This window comes from Lepidochelys kempii, chromosome 4 (genome assembly GCF_965140285.1).
Source record: "Lepidochelys kempii isolate rLepKem1 chromosome 4, rLepKem1.hap1, whole genome shotgun sequence".
Taxonomy (NCBI): Eukaryota; Metazoa; Chordata; order Testudines; family Cheloniidae; genus Lepidochelys; species Lepidochelys kempii.
Window position 1 is genome coordinate 107,239,776 of NC_136383.1, and position 26,919 is coordinate 107,266,694.

The following is a 26,919-nucleotide window of genomic DNA, read 5'->3' on the forward strand; positions in this document are numbered from 1 at the left end:
TATTTGGCATGTTACAGTATAAATAGTTTTTGTTTTGCTTAAAAATCAAAGGTAAATAAATATTTCAAATGCTGAGGGTGGAATGCTTGTTTTTATAGAAAAGCAGCACCTAGTGATGGGGATAAATATTTTCCCAGGTCATTCTTCCTGAAGGGGCTATTTTGGGTTGCTTTTTTTTTTAAAAATAAATATAAAAATTCAGTAATTAACCCTGGGGTCACTCATGGGGCATCTAATTTTACAAATCAAAATGCTCCTTGTGAATTTTATTTGACAAAAGTAATGGTATTTACTCATTAATTATTTGTTGATTCTGAGCCATTATTTTTAATCCAGAAATGGTGTTGTAGAATATCAAAGGGAATTGTTCTCTTCAATTTACCCAACTGACATTAGCCCATCTGGAATAGTCAGCATGCACATGTAATTGGCATTTGGCTAGTTTGTTAGGGGGTAGGCAAAGAGGAGGAGAAAATGGAAGACGTGAACAGAAGGGGATAGTTGTACCAATCATGAATTTAAAACTTGGGCAGTTTTCTGAGGCAGCTTTAACTTGAGGGCCAGTGTTTGTGTATGAGGACTCCTTGTCCTTGATGGCATTCGAGGAAGGCCTTAGTACACATGAAAAGTTCATAAACATTATTTTCAAATGTTCAGACAAAATCAGGCTTTTCTTTTGCATCAGGTATTCATGTCTTGCTGTTCCTATCTGTTTTTTTTTTGTTTTGTTTTTTTGTTTTCTGGAACAAATTCATTGCCGCTAATGCAGTGGGACTCCCAGTCTCCATTTATGTCCCTTAGAGAGCACTATGCGTTGATGGAGGCTTTTCCTTCTTTGCTGCAAACTGCTATAAAACATGTTCCATTTGCATTGATCTGCTGAGCTCCATTGTATGGTTAAAAATACAAAACAAGAGGAAACTCTCTGCCCATATTTGAAATAGGCATTTTCTCAAACTGTATTCACATTCCCTGTCCATTTTCGCTAGGGAAGTGATGGAAAGCCCATTGCTTGGGTATTTTAAAACTGGGCTGGACAGCATTAGAAGTACACTGCATTGGGTTCAGAGTTGGTGTAAGGGGTGGACTAGGTAATCTAGTATGTTTTTTCTGTCTCTCTTTGCGATATTTTCCTATCTCTGGCTCAGATTCAGGAAAGCACTTCAGCACATGCTTATCTTCAAGCATATGTTTAAATCACAAGGAAGTCAATGAGATGTAAATGAATGCTAAGTTAAGCATGTGCTGAAGTGCTTTCCTGAATAGTAACGTTTTCTTGAACAAGAGCCCCGATTTACTATTGTTCTAGATTTGTGAACACAGTTGTCCTTTTATGCAATGTGAATGTCTCCTTGTATGAAGTCTGAAGGAAACTTTGAGAGCAATACACTTTCTCCACACAGAAATATTGTAAAATTAGCTGTAGGATGTAGCTTTGGCTCCCTGCTTTTTTAAGGATTACATTAGTTATGTTTAAATTTTCATCTCTATCTAGAAATGTAATTTAATAAATTATCATTCTGCTGTGGAAAAACCTGGCAGTTATTGACATGACATTTATCTAGTCTTTATTTACGTATGTGTTTAGTTGATAAACTCAGGTAAGTGCCAGTCTCTCCACTTCATGACACTCCACGAATATTTAGTTCTAAATAGAATGGCTCATTGTGGCTGCAATATTTATTGTTACAGCTCACTTAGGTTTTTGCTGCAGAACCACATTTTAGGCAAAGTGTATTAGTTATGCTTACAGAAATGTATTATACATGCATTAGCAATGGTTTACTAAGTTAATGACCTGTGGAGGCAAAGAGTCATTGCAGTCAAGTTGGATAGTTGCTGTAGTTCCTTGCATTAGTGCACTGAGCATTACAGAAGTTACTTTGGTAGTATTCATTTCATTTTTCCAGATTTGCTTTCATCCAGGTTTTCCTCTGTTAATTTCTTTGGCCTCAGGACAGACTTCTTTGGTTTGGGAGAAAAAAGAAACTGTGAAAGCTAAAAGTAACATCCTCAGTATACATCTTATGTAATAAATACAGTTGAAGCTAGTGCCGGACTCTATCTCTCTCTGTATACATATATACACACAGCACATACACACACAACATTAAAGTGAGTAGTAGATGTACTTGTAAAAAAGTGACAAAAATAATGTTGAAGACCTTGGGGCAATGTGTTAATATTTGCTCGTGTGTTTGATGATGTTAGCATTTCTGTCCAAAACACTAAATACTCTTGCTGGTGCATACCATCCTAGTAAAATCAATTTATGGTGACAGAAGTACTTAGAGAAAGCAAGTTGTTTTTTTCAGGCCATGGGAAGGGACTCTTGGTTTAATTTCTTTTTCAAAGAAGAATCTGTGTTTTCTGGAAAAGCATTTTTCTCTGTTAAAACTCTCTCATTTTTTTAGGCCTAACTCCACCTACGACCCCTCCTCACAAAGCCAACCAAGATAATCCTTTCAGGACTTCACCCAAGCTGAAGTCATCATGCAAGACTATTGTACCACCCTCAAAAAAGCCCCGCTACAGTGAGTCTTCCAGTTCTCAAGGACATAACACAATCAAGAAGAGTCCAGAACAGTCTGAGCTGTATGCACAGCTTAGCAAGACAACGATACTGTCCAGTGGACATGACGAGAGAAAGACAAAACGGCCTAGTTTGCGGCTGTTTGGTGACCATGACTACTGTCAATCTGTGAATTCAAAAACCGAAATACACATTAAAATATCCCAGGACTCCAGACAACAAGAATTTAAAGATTCTGTACCTGGGTGGCAGTGTCAGATTTGTTCTTCTTTAGAACAAGACCAGTATTACAAGAGAGAGACTTTACAGGCAAGTAAGCAGGGTTCCCACTCTAGCAGCCGAAAACAGCTCCAAGACCAGGATATCCGGGCCGAACTGAATAAGCACTTTGGTCACCCCAGCCAAGCTGTTTTTGATGAAGAGGCAGATAAGGCCAGTGAACTGAGGGAAAGTGATTATAGTAATGAACAATTCTCCAAACTACCTATGTTTATAACTTCAGGACTAGCTATGGATGGCCTCTTTGATGACAGTGAAGATGAAAGTGATAAACTATGCTACCCTTGGGATGGGACAGAAGCCTATTCATTGTTTGATGTATCGCCTTCTTGCTCTTCTTTTAACTCCCCAAGCAGAGATTCAGTGTCTCCACCCAAATCCTTATTTTCTCAAAGATCCCAAAGGATACGCTCTAGATCAAGGTCCTTTCCTCAACACAGGTCTTGTTCCCGTTCTCCATATTCCCGATCGAGATCAAGGTCGCCATGTAGCAGATCCTCTTCCAGGTACTGTCTGAGAAATGCAAATGTATTTATAATGGACATGAAGGAAAATAATCCAGAAGCAGTTGAATCTAGAGCAGCTCCTTTTATTGCCTTTCAGATTATTAATCTTGAAGATAATGGGATTGTTACACAAAACACTTGTTGCCATTGTCCTTTAAACTTGCCAGTGTTGAATACTCCTAGTGGAGACAGTCAGATCATAAACAGAGCAGTCAGTGAGAAATTTACTTAGTTAACTGATTCCATTTTCTGCAAATCTACCATGTGCCAATCTAGTTGCAATCCATATAAGATAAAGTTCATACTGGCTGACTTGGTGCTCTGTGTTAGCATGAATAAAGGATACTACAAAACAAAACACATCACTCCAAGGCCCCTAAGTTAACTATGAGATCACAAACTGTCACTAGAAAATCTCACTGGTTGCTTGAAAGAAATTGTAGGGTCAGGTAACATGTAGCTCGCAAGAACATGGTGTCAGTAGACTTATACTAAATGACAGAAGCAAATGTCCTTTGTGTTTTTTCTTACAGATCGTGTTACTATTATGAGTCCAGCCACTGTAGACATCGAGCATACAGAAGTTCTCCTTTATATGCAAGATCACGATCCAGATCACCATATAGTTGTAGACCCAGGTAGCATGTTTTGTTTGTATTTGGCTCACTTTTTATTCTGTTCTTCTGAGATAATGAGATGCTCCAGAAATTGTATTATTCATTTTACTTTGACAAATTCGGGTACTTGATTTAATGATTAAGTTATATTTCCTAGATATGACAGCTATGAGGAATATCAGCATGAAAGACTGAAGAGGGAAGAATACCGCAAAGAGTATGAAAAACGGGAATCTGAAAGGGCCAAACAAAGGGAGAGGCAAAGACAGAAAGCAGTTGTAAGCACTGTGAAGATAATTTTCATTTTGAAAGCGGTTTTGGGGTGGGTGGGTGGTTGGTTATTTTTTTGATAGATTACTAAAGCTAAATCTGCGGTTTCCTTCTCTCTTTTCCTTATAATAGAACAAACAAAATCCACACAAAAATCTCTTCACACACATTCCTTAATAATTCTGATCTCTTAGGCTAATATGTGTTTTCATTTCAATTTTCATTTGATTGTAAAATTTAATTTCTTTAAAGACACTGAAAATTGTGACTTTCAAATTTAGTCACAGTCAACAAACAGTGAGGCTTTACTAGACAAAGCTTTGTCACAGATAATAAGTAGCATTATTAAGCATTGGTCCCATCTCTTCATCATAAAGAAGCATATAAATATATTAATCTTTTAGAGAAGCAGCATCTGTTACAGTACATCATCTACCAATAATTGGCAACAATGTGACACAAGTATGTACTCCAGCATTTCGCTTTGTTACACAAGAAGTAACAATACGTGTCAATAAGCACACATTTTAAAACTCGTGTCTTCACCGTACTCAAAAACTGTACCCAGAAGGCCTGAAGTATAGTTCTGTGGGGGGAGGGCAAATTGGGCCCTTAATGACAAACACACCAGCTCAGTCTGTGTTCTGTCTATGACATTATTAATTTTAAGAGATTTTATAGCAACTGTTGAAACTGGCCCTTTTCTAATGAACAAGTGCTATTTAATTAAATATTTTTTTCAGAGTCTTCAAAATACCTGGTGCAGTGGGTTTTTTTTCTATCCTAGGTGCCCCGGACACATGGGGCCAGGGCAAAGGAAGTTGTTGCTAGGATCGGTAGCAGTGTTGTAGCAGTAGGGTAGTAGGATGGATCCAGTAGGGAAGAACAGTGTCTGTCTTCTTTGGTTCCATGCTGTCATTGTATGATGGTCTTTATAAAACTAAATGTGGGGGATACTTTCAGCCTGGCTCCCCTCTCCTCTCCTTTTGGTGGTCTGTCCTAGTGTCCCCTACTTTTCTACTCGTTCTCCTGTTCTTTCCATTCTTCCTACTGCTGCTCCATATTCTGCCCCTCCGATTACTCTGCCCTATTCTACCTGCACAATTTGGGCTCCTTTAGGTTTCCACAGCACTCATCTAGGGCCTGATCCAAAGCCCACCGAAGTCAATGAGAGTCTTTCCATTGTTTTCTGTGGCTTTGTGTCAGACACTTACGCATTTAACTGATTGCAGCACTGACACGTTTCTCCTCACACTTCTGGGGGCCTTAAATATTGAGATCAGGCCACAGAAACTGCAATGAAGGGAAGCAGTGTGGGTTAGTGGCTAGAGTACTGGATGAGGACTCAGGGGGCCTGGATTCTATTCCCAGTTCTACTACTGCCCTGCTGGGTGACGAACGGGAAATCACTTTACTTTTCTGTGCTTTAGGTTCCCCAGCTAATAAAATGTAGATATGATGTCTTTTATAAAGCGCTTTGAGATCTATAGATGAAATGTGCTCTGAAGGTCTGATCCAAAGCCCATTGACTTTACCCTGGATCAGTCCCCATAAGAGTTAGCTGTTATTCATTTGTAAAATATCAGGCTTGTAGCAACTCAGAGAAGAACACTAACTTTCAGTAGCTGTAACTCTCACCTGAACTTCTTTGTTAGGAACAGTGCTCATCTGAAACCCAAATATACCTCCATCAGAAGTACTCAATCATGCAACTGAGTACATAGAACAATGTATGAAACTTAAAACAGCAAACACCTTTGTTCTCTCACAGGTCAGCAGCCAGTCAAGTAAAAGTGGGGAGGCTGTGAAAGGTTACATTGAGGGGGGCAGGGGGCGAAAATGAAAATGAAGTCTAGGTATCCGCAGCTGTATTTCCTGTATGTTAGAGGAGTTTTAGATATTTCAAAATCAAAACTCCATTAAAAAAGCAAGTACCTGTGTGTACTTATCCATAAATAAATCAGTACTAAAATAATCTAGTAGTGTTGCAAATTATAGCCTGTTAAAATACCAATAAATGCAGCATAATAAAAACATAGAGCCCTTGTGTATGTTGCATCAGCAGATGATGGAATCCTATCAGTTTTTTGTCACCATCATTAGCTTTATAAAATGAAAAAAATGGTATAAAATGAAAGCAGGTTATTTCCTCCCCTGTGTGAATAAGCACTGTGGGTGAAATCCTTGCCCATTGACTTCATTGGGCCCAGGGTTTTACCATGGGTCTCTCTGTCTCCCTCTCTAATGCTCCTCTCCTTAGAAAGCGCTTTTCTCCCCAGCTTCTCTCTTGAGAGACTCTCCTCATTCTCTCTTCAACAACTACAATCTTTCCTTCATATTCTTTCCTTGGGACTCTCTTCCCACCTATCCCCAGATTAAGGTTGCTTTGTCGTCCATCTTGGGGAGTTTTCCCTACTTCTTGTTGAGTCTCTTTTTCCTCTGCAAGGACTGATCCATGTTTTCCATATAAACATAAATTCCTGAAATATTAGGCTCCAGCCCACTGTCTCATGCTACTGAGGTTGGACTGGACAGATGTCTCTTCTCCACAAGAGACACAGAGCCAGGATCTCAGGAGCTGACTGCAGGAGACGTGCTAAGGAGGAGGTTGCATAAGACTGGGTAGCAGCAGGTATGACTGAGCTAAATCCAGGCAGGTATTAATGGATTAATATACAGAGTCAGCTTAAATGGTACAGCAGCTTAAATGCACACAGAAGATGAAAAAAAGACATAAGAATTGGGTAATTTAATCTGTCAAAACCAAATGTGCAAAAATGCCTTCTGATTGCACATGGCCAACAGTCTGTATATGCCATTAGCATCTTGGCAGATGCAAATATATATTTTAGCCACAAAATACTGAAGATACTTGTTTCCAAAATCTAGATGCCTGTTCGTACTCCTGTGTGATTACTGTAGTAACTGAGGCCAGGTTGAGGCTAACTAAAACTGTGAGCCAACATTTTAAAACATGGATGCCTAAAATTAGGTTCCTAAATTCATATCTGACTATTTAAATGAAAGTGGCTTAACTTTCAAAATGAGGGGCCTCCTCAGCTCCCATTGAAGTTAATGGGAGTTCAGCCGCCTGAAAATCAGGCCACTTATTTGGGTGCCTCAATAAGGATTTAGGTCTTAATTTTAGGCAACCAAGTGTGAAAATGGTGGCCTCAAACAATAAGTATTTTTTTTAAAATGGAGTTTAATCGTTTTATTAATGCTATTGTAAAAGGAGGTATTCTAGGGAGTGGCATAATGATATGCTTGGTGAACAAGTTTTATATACCTGGTGTGAGATCCTAGCCCTATTGAAATCAATAGTAAAACTCAGTGGGGTCAGAATTTTACTCTGTGTGTGTGTGTGTTCATAGAACAATAGTTGAAGCTCTCTTTAGCCAACAAGATATATCCAAATCACTTAATAATGCTAAGTGGCAGCTTTCTAAATTATCACAATAAAGACACCTTCATCTTGACATTTGAGGCACAACTCTAAGGGTACATGTACACTGCAGCCAGGGGTGCAATTTGCAGCTCACATAGACATACCTGTGCTAGCTGTCCTCTAGCTAGATCCAGTGCTTAATTTGTGCCAGGACTTGTCAGTCTTGGCAGTTCATAGCCACTGCACCTCTGGGCTTGCTGCATCAGTTATGAAAGTAAAAAAAATTGCTTGAGCCCTGGCACCTGATTACTTGAGTCCAGCACCTCTTTCATTACCAATTATGCACTGGCTAGGGATGCTGTGATATGGGCTTCAGTGCAGGCTACCAATGGAAGTACCTAATCTAGGAGGGTTGTGGGGGAGGGGGGTCAGGCAGGCTTGTGCAGCCTGTACTGAAGGCTGCACTGCCATGTCCTCACTGCTACAACTAGGTCCAGTATGTCTACGCGAACTGCAAATCACAACTCCGGCTGCAATGTAGAGGTGCCCTGGAACAGTCGATACAGGGCTTTGTAGGAACTAAGAATCCAAACCAAAACAAGTGACGTGCCATGAAGATTCAGAAGCGCCCAATTCCTCTGAGCTGCTGCAGGTAATTTCTGAGCTGCTGCAGAGGCTTTTGCCACCACAGTCTATATTCCTACGTGTCTAATAATTCTCAAGCTGTGGTTTCAGAATGATAATTAACGCTTTACATTCCTGGAATCTGTGGCCGGGGTAGCAATGCTTAAGTAGTGAGAGGAATTAGCGGATGGGTGAACGTCACAGAAAAGACGTATTGGCCAAAGAACAGAGTGGCAACTCCGTAGTGTGCTGCCCAGCATGCGGTGGGAAGAAGTTTTATGTCATGTCAGAGGGGAAGAAATAGCAGAAAGGCAAAGGCTTGAGAGAAGTGGTGGCCCGGAGGCCTAGTTGTACTGCAGCAGAAGCTTGAAAAGGCTATAGAGCTACAGGTGTGATGGAACACAGAGCCAGCCTTCAGATCATTACCATTCCAGAAGCACTGAAACCCTTTGATGTTTCAGCAGCTCTTGACACACCACTAAAGCGCTGCCTTAGAACCGAAAGGTTAAACCATGTGATTAGCAACCTAGCATTTATAAATCTGTGCTGGCGCTGCTATGCTAATTTTCTGTAGACTTCTCAGTCTCCCCTCGTTTGCAACCTGCGCAATCTGCGGGCAAGGAATTGGGATGATAACACAATGCCCCTTTGAAAGACGAAACAAGAAAATTACTCTTAACATCTTTACTTCTCATTTCTTAAGTGCTGACAATGGACAGGACACAAATCTCAGGAGAGCCCCTGTCCCAGAGAACTTATACACAGGGAGAGTACAAAGGAAAGCATCATTTTAGATCAAATACATTGCTTTGCAACATGAAGGCAAGAGACAGAGCTTTTTATAAATGAATATCTGACTTCTTTAAAACACATCAAACACTGCCTAAAACTGAGTAAATCCCCAGTGAAAAGAAGTTCATGGTTTCTTTGTCTCCATGATTTTCTGTTGCCCCTCCTCCTGATAATGACTATTATTACTGCAGTAGCACCAAGTGGCTCTACCTCATTGTACAAACCCAGATCAAGGTACATATGTCATGAGTTTTACTGGGTCCACATGCTATCAACAATCACCCTTTTTTGGCCACTCTCCTACCGTTCACCTAAGTGCATGGTTGGACCGTTGCAAACATGGAAATCAAAAACCACTCAGGACACTCTTTCTTTTCAAGTCTTCGTGCTCTCCTTTTTGCCACACTTGTTTCCCTACAGCAGCATTTATTTGCTGATTCACTTTCCAAAGCAGGTCTCCCTCATGACCCTGCTTGGGTTGGAAGAAGGTTGAGCTTTTCCAAACTTTTTTTTTCTTTTTAATTTCTCAATCTAACCATTCCCATTGCACTTTCAAATGGGGGCTTTGCCTGCACATATAAGAAGGAGCTCCTTTATTATCTTGTGCTAAAACTGACTTGCAGATCACTCACCATGGAGGGCAAGGTAGTGATAGGGTTGTAAGCTACTTTCCACTCACTCTTGGGGAAACAGCAAATCCTTCGGAAAGTTCCCAGGAAATGGTGAAAAGAGTTCAGACTTACCCTTTGGTCTCCCATGGTCCTGCCTGAGTTTGTGTAACAGCTTTATATACACTGGCTAATGTAGCATTATGTGGGTTTCAGAGAACTGCATGCAGGCCACACCCTCAAAAAGGGTGGACCAGTGTTTTGTTAATCCAGGGCAAACATGGACCATCTTGGAAGGATGTGGTGAGCAGCATTGTATGAGCCTTTCCCAGTACACTGCTGCAAGCACGCCAGCAGTGCACAAAGGGGAAGGAGAAGCAGCGGGGAGAGACATGGCTGAGCATGGCTTCCTCTAGCACTACTGCCTTTGGTAAACGCAGCGCCCAGAAGTCACTCAGCGGCAGCCCAGGAGACAGTGGGTGGAAGAGTCTGGCATGGAAAAAGCATTGTTCCTCGCAAAGCTGACAGTTGGGCATGAGGAAGAGAGTTCACGTGGAAGGGAGAAAGTTTGTGGGGGAGAGTGTTTAGGAGGCAAGAGAAAGCTTAGCATAGGATGGCAGGCCTGGCCAAACTGGACATGCAGATGGCAAACCTGGTCTCACTCTGACTGCAGTAAGGAAAGCTTGGTCACACTAGGAATGCTGGCCTCGCTAGCTTTTAAAATTTGAAACCATAAATTTTATTTATAGATCTACAAGTTTTTCTACCCTCACTGTCAGTAGGCTACTGCTTCTGAGGACAGGATAAAAAGCAGGAAGACGATCTTAAATTAAGCCCAAAGGAGGACCAGGCATGTTGGGCCAGAGGGGGTTGGCAGGGCATTTCTTCATTTACGTGGCAAATCACTGAACCATACTCAGAATTTGTGATGCAAGGTAAATGATCTGCAGACTGCGGTGAAAAGCTCAACAGTGCTTTCCAGAGTTTTCTGCACATTTCTCTCTGCCCACATTAAATTTGAGACAAAAAACTTTCCTCTGTAATTTTCCAGTGTCCCTATTCATACATCATCAAGTGCAATAAAGGGCATATTTAATGTGTACATACAGACCTGTACGTGTTACTTTTTATAAAACAAAAGGAGTATGTTGTAATCTTGTTACGCTTGTGTAGCTCTTGTTATTAAAGGTGTGTGTTGTTATGAGAGGAGATTACAAATAATCTCTTTACAATCACAATTATATCAACAAAAGCCAGCCAAGCCAATGTCAGTGCTGAAATGAGCCCTATTCTCTCTAATACTTAGACACCATGGCACCCCCTTTAAACAAACAGTTAATGAGAACATCTTGTTGTGCCTACATATTGAAGGGCATATGGTACATTTCAGCTTTACATTTGAATTTCCTTAATTTTGTAGGTTGAACTTATTCCTTTACTGATACATTAGCAAGATTTTTTTTAATTGTTCAGTTTTGGTTTTTTACAATTATCTTAAAGATAAAAGGGGAAAAAAAACCCACCCCAAAAACAAAACCAGTGCACACAGGGCCTCACTCAGTCACATGGAAGTGTGTGCAACAGTTCTTTCCATCACACTGTTATATAACAATCTCAGCATCCGTGTGTGATACGTTATGTTTTTTCAGTCGAAATGTAGTATTTCAGATGACGTGCATGAGTCGGTTTGCTATGTTATGTTATACGCCATCTGGCCAGTCATTTAGGTTCAATACCTAGTGTCAGTGGAATTGTTTCTTATCAAGTGTTTCAGTGCGTTTACATCCTCGATTTGGTAAGACAGTCTGGAAAGTAATGATTGTGCATATGCAGTCTTTACTGTTTTTAAAGTCTGGGGTGGGCGGGGGTCTGTGCTTCCTCATGCCCAACCATACTGAAAGCAAGCAGGGAGGAGCAGAAGGAGGTTGGGGTGCTGACCTCTGCTCCACGCTCCTCAAATCCCTTGTAGTTAACAGAAAACCCTCTGTTCACTCCTCCACCTTCTGCATGATCATGGATCTGGGTTGGACATCCTGGAGTCAGAGGTTGAGGATAGGACCAAGAAGCAGCTGCTGTTCATAGAGCGTCCCCCTCATAATCCCCTGGTTATCTATGAGCAAGTTAATGCTTCTCTTAATTTCTTTGTGCTGCATTGCTGTCAAATTCTCTACTCATGTAAATTGGTGGTGTTCCATTGACCAGTAGAGCTGTGCCAATCTGTAGCAGAGAGTTGGCTCTGAGACAGGATATTGGACATACATGTGGGTGGGAAGAGCCAAAACTTGACAATGGTGAGGCTAGTGATGTGGAGAGACCATGACCTATCTTGCTGACTAATACTGTCTCCCATCTGCCTATCGATAACCATCTGTTATATCTTGTCTTATACTTAGCTGGTAAGCTTTGTGGAGTAGGGACCATCTTTTCTGTGTTTGGACAGCACCTGGCACAGTGGGGTCCTGGTCCACGAGTAGGGCTCCTAGACACTAGGGGAGGTCTTCAAAGAACTGTGCTGCCTGGGAGAAGCTGTGAGCCTAGTGCGTCTTTGCCCTGGGGATCTGGGGACCTTGGCAATCTCTTTCCACCTGTCATCATCTGCAACTCGTTAATTCCCTCTGTCCTGAGTGAAGCATTAGTCAGAAAATCCATCAAGTGAAACTCCCAGAGTTTCCTAGGTTCGGTCACTCTGTCATGGATTTTAGCTCTGGGGGATATGAGAGGGACCTATGTCTGGAGTTTGGACTATATGAAAAGTACCTTTGTTCCAAGTACCAAAGCACAAGTACCAGTCAGCATTAGTGCCTGCAAAATTGCACAATTGAATAAGAATGTTTCAACATTTTTGCTAATAAACCAAAAATGTAACTGTAGCTACAAGAAATGTGTTATTTTGCTTCCTCAAAGAAACCACTCATGTAATTATTAGAAATTGTCTCTAGTCTCAGGCTGAAAACAGGTCTTCCTTCATTTTGAGGTTATAAATCACTAAAAACTAGATTATGGCGGCAATACTGATTATCCCTTAGTTAGGTCTGCTGTGTACGTATCTAGAATGTATTTTTATTATTGCTACGTTTGTTATTTATTATTTTTATTACATTTGCCCCCAACTGAGATTGGGTCCCCATTGTGCTTGGTGTTATATAGACATATACTAAGAGACAGTCCCTGCCCTAAAGAGCTTACAGTCTAAATGGACAAACAGACAGAGGACTGGAGTGGAGCCAGAGGCATAGCGAGATGTTCAATGTCACATAACAGGAGAGTGGCCTAGACAGTAACAGAAGCACCCCGGTCTCCTGACTCCTAATTTGGGGCACTATCCCTGGACCACACTGTCTGTCACGTGTAATAATACCATTTAAATATCTACTATGTCCTTCCTCAGAACAATATTATTGTTAGCAGGGAGATGGATCTAGTAGGTCTTTCCCACTTCTAACTATACTACCATCATTATGCAGCTCCAACACACCCCTATATATGTAAATATATGTAATCTGTACTGCACCTATCATAAAAAGTCCCTCTTCTTCCTTTCCCCTTCTTCACAGGAAGAACGTCGTGTGATGTATGTGGGTAAAATCAGAGCTGATACGACCCGAACAGAACTAAGGGACCGGTTTGAAGTTTTTGGTGAAATTGAGGAGTGTACAGTACATCTGCGGGATGATGGGTAAGAACTTTCAAGGCTATTTCTTGTTTAGAAGCTGCCCTATATAAAAAAAAAAGTATGACAGTAAGATCACTGGTAGGGGCGTTACCAGTGTAAGTGCCGTGACAGATGACATGCTGAGTTCAAAACCTTATTTATTTTCTTTCAGCCTTATTTATTAATGTTGCTAGTTGAGATTTCCTGTCCCAGAAATAAGTATTTAGCTGCATGACAGGACAATCATGCCGAAAAATGGATGCAGTAGCTTTGACATTTGCACTACAGTAGCACCAGTATGTTCCAGCTTTCAGGAAAGGGTTACATTGATGTGCATTAACGCTTTTTAACTTTTCTTCCCAATTGTATTTTTCAATTACAGAGACAGCTATGGTTTCATCACCTACCGCTACACTTGTGATGCATTTGCTGCTCTCGAAAATGGATACACTTTACGCAGGTCAAATGAACCTGACTTTGAGTTGTACTTTTGTGGACGCAAGCAATTTTGCAAGTCTAACTATGCAGACCTAGGTAAGTATTTTGCTGTACATGAAATGTGAGTACTTGATATAGAGATCAAAATGAAACACATAATCCAGAGCTATCCAGAGTTTGGTTTTTGTTCATAGCTATTGTATTGAAGTTACTGTTTTTTTAAAAGGCAAATGGTTTCTGCTTGTTTGGCGAAAACAAGTTTAAAAACTACAACTTTGTCTAATGGCTGAGTGGCAGGCTTTCATAGAGTTTATGTACCATTCATTTGCAATTTATCTATATCGGTATGGAAATCAATGGACCCTCTGGTGAAAATATTGCCTTGGCAAAATGACAGTACTCTGGAAACTTTCTGCATGCATTATTATTCTCTGTAATGTAATAATTTCTTGGTGCTGATACCGGATGTATTTATATGATCCATAAATAGAGGTAATGGTAGAGTCCCCACCAAAATAAACTTCATCATGATTTTTGCCCTTTCATATGTTTAGGTGCTAGTTAGGTAGAACCAGCTGGAGACAAGGACTACAGTCTCATAGGCTATGTTTACACTGTAATAAAACACCCATGGCTGGCCCATGTCAGCTAACTTGGGCTCATGGGGCTACAAAATTGCAGTGTAGACATTTGGGCTTGTGCTGGAGCCAGGGAATCCCAGACTGCAGCCCAAGCCCAAACATCTATACTGCAGTATTATAGCCCCTCAGCCTAAGCCCCACGAGCCCAAATCAGCTGACCCAGGCCAGCTATGGGTGTTGTACTGTGGCATAGACATGCCCATATATTTTAAAGCCGGAAAGGATCATTATGATCATCCACTCTGACCCCTTCCATAACACAGGCCATAGATTTCACCGATGATTCCTGCATTGAGCCCAAGTTTGTAACGGAACTAGAGCATCTCTTTTACAAAGACATCCAATCTTGAATTAAGGACTCCAATTGATGGAGAATTTACCCCCTCCCTTGGCGTTCACTGTTCCAGTGATTGTCTCCTAATTGCAAGCACTTAAGGCTAAATTGTCACGGCCCTTCATGATATTGGAGCATGCTGGGTGTAAGACCTCAGCTTACTCCCCTGTTCAGACTGTGACTCAGGCCTTGGCCAGGAGAGCAGGAGGTGCTCATCTAGTGCTGCTTCTTGCAGGCGAGACTGTTTGAAGTGTGTGTGCAGGTGTCATAAATATAAAGGGAAGGGTAAACCCCTTTGAAATCCCTCCTGGCCAGGGGAAAGCTCCTCTCACCTGTAAAGGGTTAAGAAGCTAAAGGTAACCTCGCTGGCACCTGACCAAAATGACCAATGAGGAGACAAGATACTTTCAAAAGCTGGGAGGAGGGAGAGAAACAAAGGGTCTGTGGGTCTGTCTATATGCTGGTTTCTGCCGGGGATAGACCAGGAATGGAGTCTTAGAACTTTTAGTAAGTAATCTAGCTAGGTATGTGTTAGATTATGATTTCTTTAAATGGCTGAGAAAAGAATTGTGCTGAATAGAATAACTATTTCTGTCTGTGTATCTTTTTTGTAACTTAAGGTTTTGCCTAGAGGGGTTCTCTATGTTTTTGAATCTAATTACCCTGTAAGATATCTACCATCCTGATTTTACAGGGGGGATTTCTTTATTTCTGTTTACTTCTATTTTTTATTAAAAGTCTTCTTGTAAGAAACTGAATGCTTTTTCACTGTTCTCAGATCCAAGGGTTTGGGTCTGTGGTCACCTGTGCAAATTGGTGAGGCTTTTTATCCAACATTTCCCAGGAAAGGGGGGGTGCAAGTGTTGGGAGGATTGTTCATTGTTCTTAAGATCCAAGGGTCTGGGTCTGTAGTCACCTAGGGAAATTGGTGAGGCTTTTTACCAAACCTTGTCCAGGAAGTGGGGTGCAAGGTTTTGGGAAGTATTTTGGGGGGAAAGACGCGTCCAAACAGCTCTTCCCCAGAAACCAGTATTAGTTTGGTGGTGGTAGCGGCCAATCCAAGGACGACGGGTAGAATATTTTGTACCTTGGGGAAGTTTTGACCTAAGCTGGTAAAGATAAGCTTAGGAGGTTTTTCATGCAGGTCCCCACATCTGTACCCTAGCGTTCAGAGTGGGGGAGGAACCTTGACAGCAGGTGTTAGAATTTTTACAGTATGCGTGCAGGTGTTTGTGTGTGCACATGCAGAGGCCATATAGATCCACCCGAAAACTGGCTCTTCTAAATATGTTATCATGCATACATACATCATACATACGTCCTATTTTAATGACCTTTTAAAATGCAGATTATTCACTAAATATTAAACCTTAGCTAGTACCTGTCTAAATAGAATGCGGGTATAGCAGATATTCTTTTCTGAATAAAATACCAAGGGAAATGTTATTACAGTACCTTCATTAATTGGTTATTGTGTTTTTATGAATTAATGACAACAATCATTAAAATCTCTGCATAACCCCGTAACATGGGGCTAATGAAATCTTGTATGCGCTGCCCTTGGCTTTGTGTGAAGCAAGAAGTGAATACAAATATATTTTTTCTAACCAGTTGATGTCTTCTCAGAGTAAATGATAAAAGTGATATGCATTGTTCACAATGAATATGCTATAATTCACTTCACTTGCTAAATAGATAGTGTAAAGCTGGGAAAAGGCAGCTGACTGCTGAAGAGATATGGGACTGATGATGAAAATATAAAAGGTGGCAAGTCATTTGTTCAAATGTTGGCTGATAAAAACAGCAAAGACAGATTGAAGTCTTGACTTGGTTTGACGTATCTTCTGCAGTGATGAAGCCAGGGGTGTATCTGGTATCTCAATACATCTGGGCTTAAAATAAGCTTCCTGACGGGGACCCTCTTGAACATTATTCATCATTGGCTTGTGGACCCTTCAAGATCTTTCTATATTGAGTGGGATCCTCAAAGTATTTCTGAGCTGAACACCTTTGCTTTGTACTACTGACAGCCTGTGCCTCTCTCCATTTCAGATTGCCCTCTCTGAATTTCACAGGCTGTGTGTCAGACATAGGGAAATGATGGAGTGAACTTTTAACTTCATGAGCCCATACAAGGGCAGATGCAATTAATCAGCAGTGTGTTGAACATCTGATCTAAAGAACAACAGCAGCAAAAATACTAGGAGCTCCCTTAGAAGTGGTCAGAACTTTAGTATTGCTACGATGAGGCCTAATCTCAAAGTCAAAAGAACGTGTATTGTGTATTCAACACAAACACATCTCATGATTCAACCTCAGGTGTTAAGAATGACTATCATATATGTAGTGTAGCACAAACACAAGAACCAGGATTAGTGATGTGTCTGAAATGAAATGCCTGCAACCTCATCAATGTACTATGTTCCCACTTCTGCAAACATATTATTACATGAACAACTTTTCCTACAAGAGAGTGGCCTCACTGAATTCACATGACTAGAGTCACATGTTTGAGTGATTACACAGTCTTGGGCACAGGGGGTTGGTTACTTCCAAAACACAAACTTAATATTTGTTTAATCACTGTAATCTGGACCGTTGAACAGCTGTGTCATCCTTAACTCTCTAGTCTAGGGTGCCTTTTACACTGTTTTGTTGTCAGAACATCCACTCACACAGCCTTCAGCATGCAAATACACTCACAGCTAAATACATGAGCACTCTGAGCAGTCACTCATGAATTACATACAGGGTAACACCCGCAAATTCTTAGTCCCAGCCTTTTTCCCCCAGAAATGTGCTTCTTGTACTGTTCAGTTCTCTTCCGAATAGTACAAGCTCTTAGGAAGTCTGTCATTTCATCAAAGGAAAATGATAATGCACCAGTCTTGTTATCCCAAATGGAGTTTTCCATACATTTTAATCCAAACACACTTGTTAAGATAAAACAATAAAATACATTTATTAACTACATAAAATAGATTTTAAGTGATTACAAGGGATGATGCATAAAAGTCAGGATTGGTTACAAAAGAAAATAAAAGTGTAAATCGCAAGCTAGTACTTAACTTAAGCTAAGAGAACTTAAAAGCAAAAGGTTTTGCCTCACCGTACGCTGGGTGGATCTCCTTTCAGCCTGGCACCCTTCCCCCTTAGTTCAGTTCTTTGCAAGCCGTTGATGTCGTGAGCAGAGATGAAGAAGAGAAGCCTGAACTGTCCCTATGATGAATTATAACTTTCTTCTTTATACCTTCCTGTTGCTGGAGAATGGCTGCTTGAGCAGGTGATAGTTTTTTAACACCTGACTCTGGTGTCAGTGTCTCTTTGTCTCTGGAAAACTGGCTTGGGCCTGCTTTTTTTTAAAACTTGGAGCATGTTACAGCAAGGACATATAGTAGAAACTTATAGCTTCACATATAATGTTGATACACATATTTTACCAGGACAATAATGTTCAGAAGTTTATGACATTTCAGACAATACCTCAATGTTGGCTAAAATGTATCAGAGGCTTGGAAAAGTGGTGAACATAATAGTATAGACTAGCAGTTCTCAAACTATGGGGCAGGCCTCCAAAGGGAGGTGTGGGAATGTGTCAAGATATGTGTGAGCTGTGTACTTTTTTTGTTCTTTTTAGGACTTCTGGCTGTCAGCTCTGGGTGGCTCATGCAGAAGGGCTGGGCATACCCAGGAGGCAGGGTTAAAAGGGACAGCAGGGGTACCGCCAACCTGGGGCTGACAGCAGAGTCCTGTCACCTGGGCTCAGGCTCTCCTTCCTTCCCCACTCAATCCCTCACCTGGGGGCTGTGGGCCTCAGGCTTTCCTTCCACACTAAGTTTGCTGTGAAAAATGATTGACAAATATCACTTTTCACGTTGCCTCCCTTACCTCTGCACTGCTGCACCCTTACTTCTAAGACTGCTGTAGAAAGTGATATGGACAAATATCACTTTTCACATTGCCACTCTTACTTCTGCGCTGCTGCTGGCCCAATCCTGCCTTCAGAGCTGGGTGCCTGGCCAGCAGCCACTGCCCTCCACTCTGCCTTCAGAGCTGGGTACTTGGGGGGAAGACCATAAACATCTACAGACCCAAAGAATCAAACTGATCAAATCAGTCTGAGAACCATATTATTATTTATCATTTGTATTACAGTAGCATCTAGAGACCCCAACTGAGGGTCTCTAGCTGCCAGATGCTGGGACTGCATGACAGGGGATGGATCACTCAATGATTTCCCTGTAATGTTAATTCCCTCTGTAACACCTGTCATTGGCCATGGGAGACAGGACACTGGGCTAGATGGACCTTTGGTCTGACCTGGTATGGCCGTTCTTATGTTCTGTACAAAGCAATAGTCCCTGCCCTAAAGCGCTGACAGTCTAAATACACAAAATAAACAAAGGGTGGGAGAGAAAAAAATACAGGAAGGTGAAGTGACTTGTCACCCAGCAGGACAGTTGCCAAGTCAGAAATAGAACCCAGAGCTCCTGGGTCCTAGTTCATTTTTCTATCCACTGCCTCTCTGCAGAGCCCTTTAATCCATGATTTTAACCTGCCTTTCTTCAAGCTATGATTTTATTAGAAAGCCCCTTTCTTACACAAAGCTTCTCCATTACCCAAAGTCTTGGTTCTAGCACCATGTCATAATTCCGGTGCATGTGAATTTGCTCATTGATGCCTTGTTGTTTCCATAATGTTAGTGATTCAAACTGGTTTATTAGGGTGTATTATTGTATGTGTGGGAGCGGAGGGGAGGGAAGTGTCAATGAAATTTGCGAGACCTCTTAGCTCATCTCTGCATCTCTTGGTTTCAGACTCAAACTCAGATGATTTTGATCCTGCTTCCACTAAGAGCAAATATGACTCCATGGATTTTGATAGTTTACTTAAAGAGGCACAACGAAGCCTGCGTAGGTAACATGCATCACAGCTGAGGATAATGGAGGGATGGCGAATACCTCACGGACATCATGTCCTTCAATAATGGACAATTTAGAAGTCATACTTAGGAATTTCTCCTACTTTACACTCTCTGTACAAAAACATGGTTTACATGAACACAGCTGCTTGAAGAGTGAAGAGGCAAAATGGATATCCAGGAAGCACATGTATCTCCATGGGTGTCAGCTTTACTTTCCTGGGGTGATTGGCGGTGGGGGGGGGTTCTGATGTTCATAGAGAGTGCAAGTGCAAACCCCTTGAAATGGCAGCAGTTCCACAGAGTTACACTTAAAATGTAGAACTTCAAAATGTGTACATATCACATTTTAACAAAACAAAAATCAGATTGATAACTACAGTTGCTGATGTCTGGGAATCAGACACTGCATTTCTTTAAAAAGGCGCTTTTTCCCACAACACAATGATAATATGGCAGTCCAGAAGAAACCACAGGTCCTAGAAGCTGACTGTCCTTTTATTTTGTTTTTCTGATGGAGGAGAAATCGAAAGGCTAAACCTTCCCTAACATTTTGAAGTTTCATCTTTTAATTCTGACACCCATGTAAACTTCCAAACTGTTGATCTTCCACAATGAAATTTTCAAAGCCTTGTTAATGGTCAAATGTGCAGCTTGTTCAGCAATTTTATTCTGATGAGCGGACATGGTGTTGTATTACTAACGAGAGTAGGGTATAACTGTCTGGTGGGGGGGCGATGTGTACAGATAGCTTATTTGCTACATTCTCTAATGTAGCTGAATATTTACAAATATGAAATGGGAGTATTTTTATTTTGTGTACATACTGTATGCCAATGTTCTTTTTTGGTTACAGCTATGCACTGTAAATGCAGCCTTCTTTTCAAAAACTGCTAAATTTTTCTTAATCAAGAATATTCAAATGTAATTATATGAGGTGAAACAATTATTGTACACTAACATATTTAGAAAGCTGAACTTATGCTTATATATATTTGATTGTAACAAAAAAGAGAAAAGTGTGTGAGAGTGTGTGTGTGTGTGTGTGTGAGTGCGTGTGTGTTGAGTGCAAAAATATCAATGCTTTACACACATTCGTCCCTTCTTTGGTGACCTTATCTAAGAATTTTGTCAAGAACTATCCAAACCTAAAAGGTATTAACCACTTCTGCAATATTTTCCACATTTTTCTCATAGTTTGTTTTTCTTTTGCAGTTTTATACACTGAATTTGTTAGCGGAATGAAATTTTCTCATCTAAAATTTTCTAGAAGATATCATAATTTTATGTAAAATCTCTTAAATGGGTAATCATTAAGAAATGTTTTTATTTTATGTATCAACAGTAGTTTTGGAACTAGAAGTCAAAAATCTTTTTAAAATGCTGTTTTGTTTTAATTTTTGTGATTTTAAAAAATGCTGAGGTACTACGCACGGTATGATTTTTACAATAATTATGTGTGTCTAAGCACTGTTCTTGAAGCCAGTAATCTTTTCATTGGCAGAGCTTGATGATATTTATCTATATTTTTTACAGTTATGCATCCTGTATAAATACCAATCCTTCGTTCCTTTGTTTACTAAAGAGACCTATTTATCAGTTGCAATTAACATATTTATTATAAATTATGAGACGACTAAAATAATGAAAAGGCCAGTGGAAATGTTGTACCTAGGATGCATGACACTTGTCAGGTTGGAATAAGTGCTTCATTTGGAAAATTCAGCTTTTGCAGGAGCGGTGTTTTTTTTACTGTGCTCTAGCATGGCCTCAGATGTGCCCATGACATTGTTGATGAAATTGCTTCTGCTAACTTAAATAGAAACTTCAGGAAAAAAACTACCATTCTGAATATCAGGATTTCATCTGAACTTGGAGCTTCTAGACTGAATCAGTAAAGTTTGGAGTCCACTTGTAAGTTTATAGATTGGTATTCTATTACTGTTTGGCATTCATGACTTCTTTTAAAGATATGGCACACCTACCTATTTAATCTCCCTTCTCAACCCGCCTCTTAGAAAACCGATTTCACCCCCAAGCCAATGCAGCTGATTTTGATAGCTGCATTCATTTTATCACCAGCATATTGTGTTCTGAGAGATTCCACGTCTGTCTTGTTGGATGCTTGCTTGATTTTTTGGCTTCTTATTTCTAAGTAGATAGATAGCAATAAAAAAAGAACTTTTTCACAGGTTCAGTGTTAATCTGCATAATTCTTGTCGTTGCTCTGTAGGTTAAAATGCAGGTATTTTAACTTTGATTGTGTGAATGCCAAACTAAAGTTTACAGTTTTCCTTTCTGGATTTTGAGTATCTTCTGTTGTAAAGAAAAGAATATTAAAAGCAATAAATTATTTTTTAGAAATCAATATTTAGTATATCATATTATGTGTTCAAGGACCAGATGCATTACCTATTTTGCCTTTAAATTTCTGTGATTAAATTTTAAATACGTTCTCTTTTGCCCTGGATTGCTGAGATGAACAAATTGTGCGCTTTTTTGATGATGATTCTTCTTCTTCTTTTTTCCCCCCAAACAGACATTATGCCACAGCTCAATTTTTTTTTCACTGGCCTGACAAATATTCTTCTCTTGAAGATGGCTTTCCTCCGTGGATTTACAGATTACATATGAAATTTACGTAGAAGTAGGATCTCTGAATAAAGCTATTTGTATCTTTTGTAGACACTGTGGTTAGCCCATCAAAATGTAAAGTTAGGGATTTTTTTTAAGAGAACATTTCAAATTAGCACATGTATCACATCATCACTGGAGGCAAACTGCAGTATAGAACTGTATGTCTTTTAGATGAAGATTGTACCGTTGCTTCCATGCTGTGGTAAGTACCACATCTGCAATACTGGTAACAGAACTGGTACTTAGGAACTATGGTCTTTTCTAGAGATGTAACAATGTAATTCCTACATAACACAAATTGTTCTGAATCCAAACAGAAGGAGTCTAAAATTGAGGGGCGGTGGGAATCTCAATCTGTGTTAAACAACTCCGAACAACAGTTGGGTTGCCATTGCCGATAACAGCACGGAGAGAAAAGTTTGTGCTACTAGGGTATAATAGTTGGGTCAGCTGAAAAAAGCCTTCTTTTCATCTCGTTAGATGTAAGCTTACAGTAGGTAATGATTATGTGTCCTTTTTGATGGCTGTAATGAGAACTTCAATCACTGTAGTATAAGATCTGATCTATAAATGACCTAGAATAGCCATGTAATATAATGTGATGATTCTAAATTTGTACCTATATGACAGACATTTTCAATAATGTGAACCACTGATCTGATGGAGCTACTGTAAAATTTGTACAGTAGGTGAAAGTGTAAAGCTATTGGTTGGACTATGCTGAATAGGGAAAATGAACTATTAGTTTAGCCCTTGCTGGGCTATTTTCCACCTGCCAATTCTACATGTACTGTGGTGGTTTAATTCATTGTATGAAAATTCCTGTGATTTTTTTTTAAAATGTGCTGTACACATCAGCCTCACTGAGCAAATAAAGGGAAACGAATGTTTCAAATCCATTTCTGTTTCTCTTATTTATCACAAGTGAATTAGTGGCCTATTTTCTAGCAGGACACGCATTGGGTTTCCTTTTAACCTCTATGTACATTCGTAGCTGATTTCAAACAGTAGTACACCTTGCATCCTAGCTATTGTTCCTTGTTTTGAGCAGCGGGCCAAAACAGTGGGTTTACAAAAGAAATCCGCTAGGTGAAAAATTGCTCTTAGATTTTTTCACCTGATGTAACTAAGAGTCACTTTGAAAGATCAGCAGATGACTCATGGGAAATGCTGGAAAACTTTCAGTTTAGAAATTACTTAAGGAAGAGTTACTGGCTGTTGAGCAGTTGTAATGGGATACAGCCTTTCACTTCTAGGTCACACATTTGAATCTAGCTCAATTTGGTAAAAGGGGTTGACGTTAATATTGGCTGATGGCCTCCGTCTACTGCCTAATGAATAACAAGCTTCTGTATCATGGAACACCATTCTGTTACAACTGGCACTCATTAGCATTGTTATATCAGTAGAGAGGCCAAAGTGTCAACAAGCATGGAGATTTGGGGCTCAAGCCCCCTTTGCAAATGGAAGATGTACACCTGCTGAGCCATTCACATTGGCTCAGGTAACACAGGTAACAACTGCAAAGTTCAGTACAAAGCCTACTGCAATGCAAAGTGCATGCCCCGCATGGTGATCTGGCAAACTACATTTTCAGCGTGAATGCACGGAAAAGGGGTGCAGGTGGAAGGGGAGAGAAATGAGTTTATTGGCTGCAGTTACACTGAGCCCTCATGCATGGTATATTAGTGAGTAGCCGGTGACCAGGAAAACCCCATGCTATGCTGCTCTGCCAGCAATCTTCAAGGATGATTAGTAATAAAGCACCAGGCAGAATGGCCTTCTCAGTGGCTCATCTAGTGCATGATGCTAGCTTGAGATTTTAGTCACCCTCTCCTCCAGAATGAGCTGAGGCACATTGGCAAGGCAGCACGGGGACGGTTGCCAATACAATGCTAGAGATAGTCTGTAGATAAAGAGAGGACTATCTGCCTGAGAGGTTTCAGAAGCACTAATTTCACTTTAAAAACAATTCTGCTCACAGAGCATATTTCAGGTCTGTCAGCTCCTACCCTGTCCAAATTACAACTAGTTCCAAATCCTGCCATTCATTTGATCTTCTGTCTGCATGTGAGTGTGACAGACGTAAGTGCTTCCAACGCACCCAGTTTAAGGTGCCATCTTAACTAAATAACACGGTTTCCGTAGTGAACCGACTTAAACTGCTTCTGCAACTGCTTTGTCTGTTGAAATGAAAAGAGATTCTAAGTACGTACTGCTGCACTAAGAGGGAGGAAGAATGGATTTCTGCTGGGGCTATGCCAACCCCACAGTGTCCCCTGGACCCAGAACTTTGCAGGGAAGGGCTATAGATATTATACAACATGGGATATTGATATTATAAGTGAGATTAATACATGCAGCAATATACAGGCATTTCATAGAGTCTAAGCACTAAATACACAGTTTTGCTCAAAATAGGTATTAGTCTTATAACAAGTGACCTAGCCTGGTCTCCAGCTACGAGGTTCTCCGTTCTTAGCTAATGCCTGCAGCCTGTCAGAAGCTGGCATCTGGCACGCCAGCATCACACTGGCATCTGGCACGCCAGCACAACAGCTGCAGAAGCAGTTCAAGCAGGGTCTGTTGGCCACCTGATGATGTCATTAGACTGCTCTTTGCTTTTGTCACTCTGGACAGTCTCGTCCCTGTGCTGACTGGCTGCTCATCCCAAACTGCTCTGTCGTCCCTTCCATTGGCTGGCTGGCTATGTAAGTCCCTCCTCACAAAACCCCACCCAAAGGGTTTAAAAGCAAACACTAACCAAACCAAAAACCATGGCATAGACATGAAGGTTGAAAAACCTGCACTCTGCTTATATATGATAGTCCTTTTCCTCTACCTTTTGCCTGTCTTGTCTATTTGAACTTACAGTTCTTTGGCACAGGGACTGTCTGCTACTCTACATTTGTACAGACCCTAGCAGTTGGCCATTGCTGAAAAACATAATAAACCATAATGCTGGGGTTTCTATTTAGTAGCATGTTTTTAACCATTTATAGATCCAAAATATTGAGCTTTTTGCTCACATTGCTCTTGGAATGAAATTTTTCACTGTGTGGGATTGACAGTGACGCATTGTTCCAGTTCATGTTAATGCCTAAAACTTAGCAGGCCAAATCCATCCTTGATGTAATTAATCAATGTCAGTGGAGTTGTACCAAGAATGAATTTAGCCCAATATTTCTCTAGTTACTGTGCTATTTAATTTAATTTGTTTATTCATGTCATGACTTTTGCAAAGCACTTTAATGCTTGCAAAAAGCACTCTATTAAATTTGCAATAAACTAAAGTATTTCTTTTTTCCCATTCCATCATTTAAAGTTTATTGCATAAAATCAGGATCTCATTTATTAAGAACGTGTCTCGTCTATTGCCTAGGCTCCACCCAGAGTCCTAGGCTAAGTACTGAACGTTAAGCTTCTGTGGTCATATTTAGGCACTTAAATAAGTGTCCACATTTTCAAAACTGCTTAGCACCCAGCAGTTTCCACTGACTTCACTTACAGTGGCTGGTGCTCAGTACATTAAGATCAGACTATATCTTTAAAGCTACAATTTAATAAACCATTTAAACACGTGCTTAAGTCCTGAATCAGCAAATTACTTAAGCACGTATTTAAGTTCCACTGAAGGCAAGTGCTTAAATGCTTTACTAGCTAGGGATGGAATGCTAAATTGGAGTCTACATGCCTAAATTTGGATTCAGAAACCTAATTTTAAGCATCTATTCTTGAAACGTTAGGCCTTAGCTGTAACCTTTAATGTGACAGTGTCTCTTGAAAAAGTCATATTTTTAATGCAAATTTTTCAGTAATAAAGCAATGATAGAGAAATAACAGAAAATGTTACACATAGTCACAGTTGTTCCTAAATAAAATGTGTAAAAAGTTTTATATATGGCTTTTGCAAGATTGTTTGCTTTATTAATATCATTACACTCCTAGGTATAACTCATTGAACATCATGTCCTGTTATTCAGGATTAATTAATAAACCACTCTATAAGAGTTTAAGCAATGTAACTTTTTCCTGATATTTTGCAGTTCAACATTGATATTCCAGGTTCACAAGAAAAATAAACTATAAATCATTTTTCTCTACTTTATAATAAAGTAATAAATAAGGTCACAAACAGTACAGTAGTTCCTCGGAGGTTTGGAACATCATGATTTAAAGCTTAAAAAGATTGAATCAAAAGTTGAATTAATCCCTAAGGGAAAAGATTCTATAAAGATTCTATTGCTAGACACAGAGCAGCCCATCTTCACTGGCATGTAGTATAGTTGTTAATATGCTGGGACAAAGGAAAATAATCTCAGCAAGAGAGAAGAGGGGAGGAAGTGAAAACATTCTGGACAATCCCACCACTTCATGTTGATCTGCTTTTCTTCCTTTCAGCTGGAAAAGCACCAAACAAATCACTTTCCTAGAGGCCAACCCATTTTTCTGAATATGTGTAGTACATGTCCTTTGCTTATTTGTTCTGAGGACATTTTTTAAAAACAATCTATACGCTCATAAACCACTGTAAACCTTCCATGTGTCATGTGCACTAAAGCCTAAACGGATGTGATTGAATTCAGATGATTTCCCTTCTAAACCTCAGCAGCAGAGGAACTAAAAGCAGAGGGAAGAGTTGCTCTTCATGTGTAGGTTCAAATGTCAAGACTTTGGAA

At 40.2% G+C, this 26,919-nt stretch overlaps 1 protein-coding gene across 2 annotated transcripts in view; it reads left to right on the forward strand.

Moving 5' to 3' along the window:
* PPARGC1A (PPARG coactivator 1 alpha) overlaps positions 1-23,117 on the forward strand; it is a 491,301-nt gene extending 468,184 nt beyond the window's left edge. For both annotated transcript variants that reach the window (XM_073342370.2, XM_073342371.2), the window contains exons 8-13: positions 2,415-3,318; positions 3,852-3,956; positions 4,093-4,213; positions 13,172-13,293; positions 13,652-13,803; positions 19,500-23,117. In XM_073342370.2, the coding sequence (XP_073198471.1) occupies positions 2,415-3,318; positions 3,852-3,956; positions 4,093-4,213; positions 13,172-13,293; positions 13,652-13,803; positions 19,500-19,603 (1,508 nt within the window). In that variant the 3' untranslated portion in view covers positions 19,604-23,117. The remainder of the gene's footprint in view (positions 1-2,414; positions 3,319-3,851; positions 3,957-4,092; positions 4,214-13,171; positions 13,294-13,651; positions 13,804-19,499) is intronic.
* Positions 23,118-26,919: the final 3,802 nt, after the last annotated feature.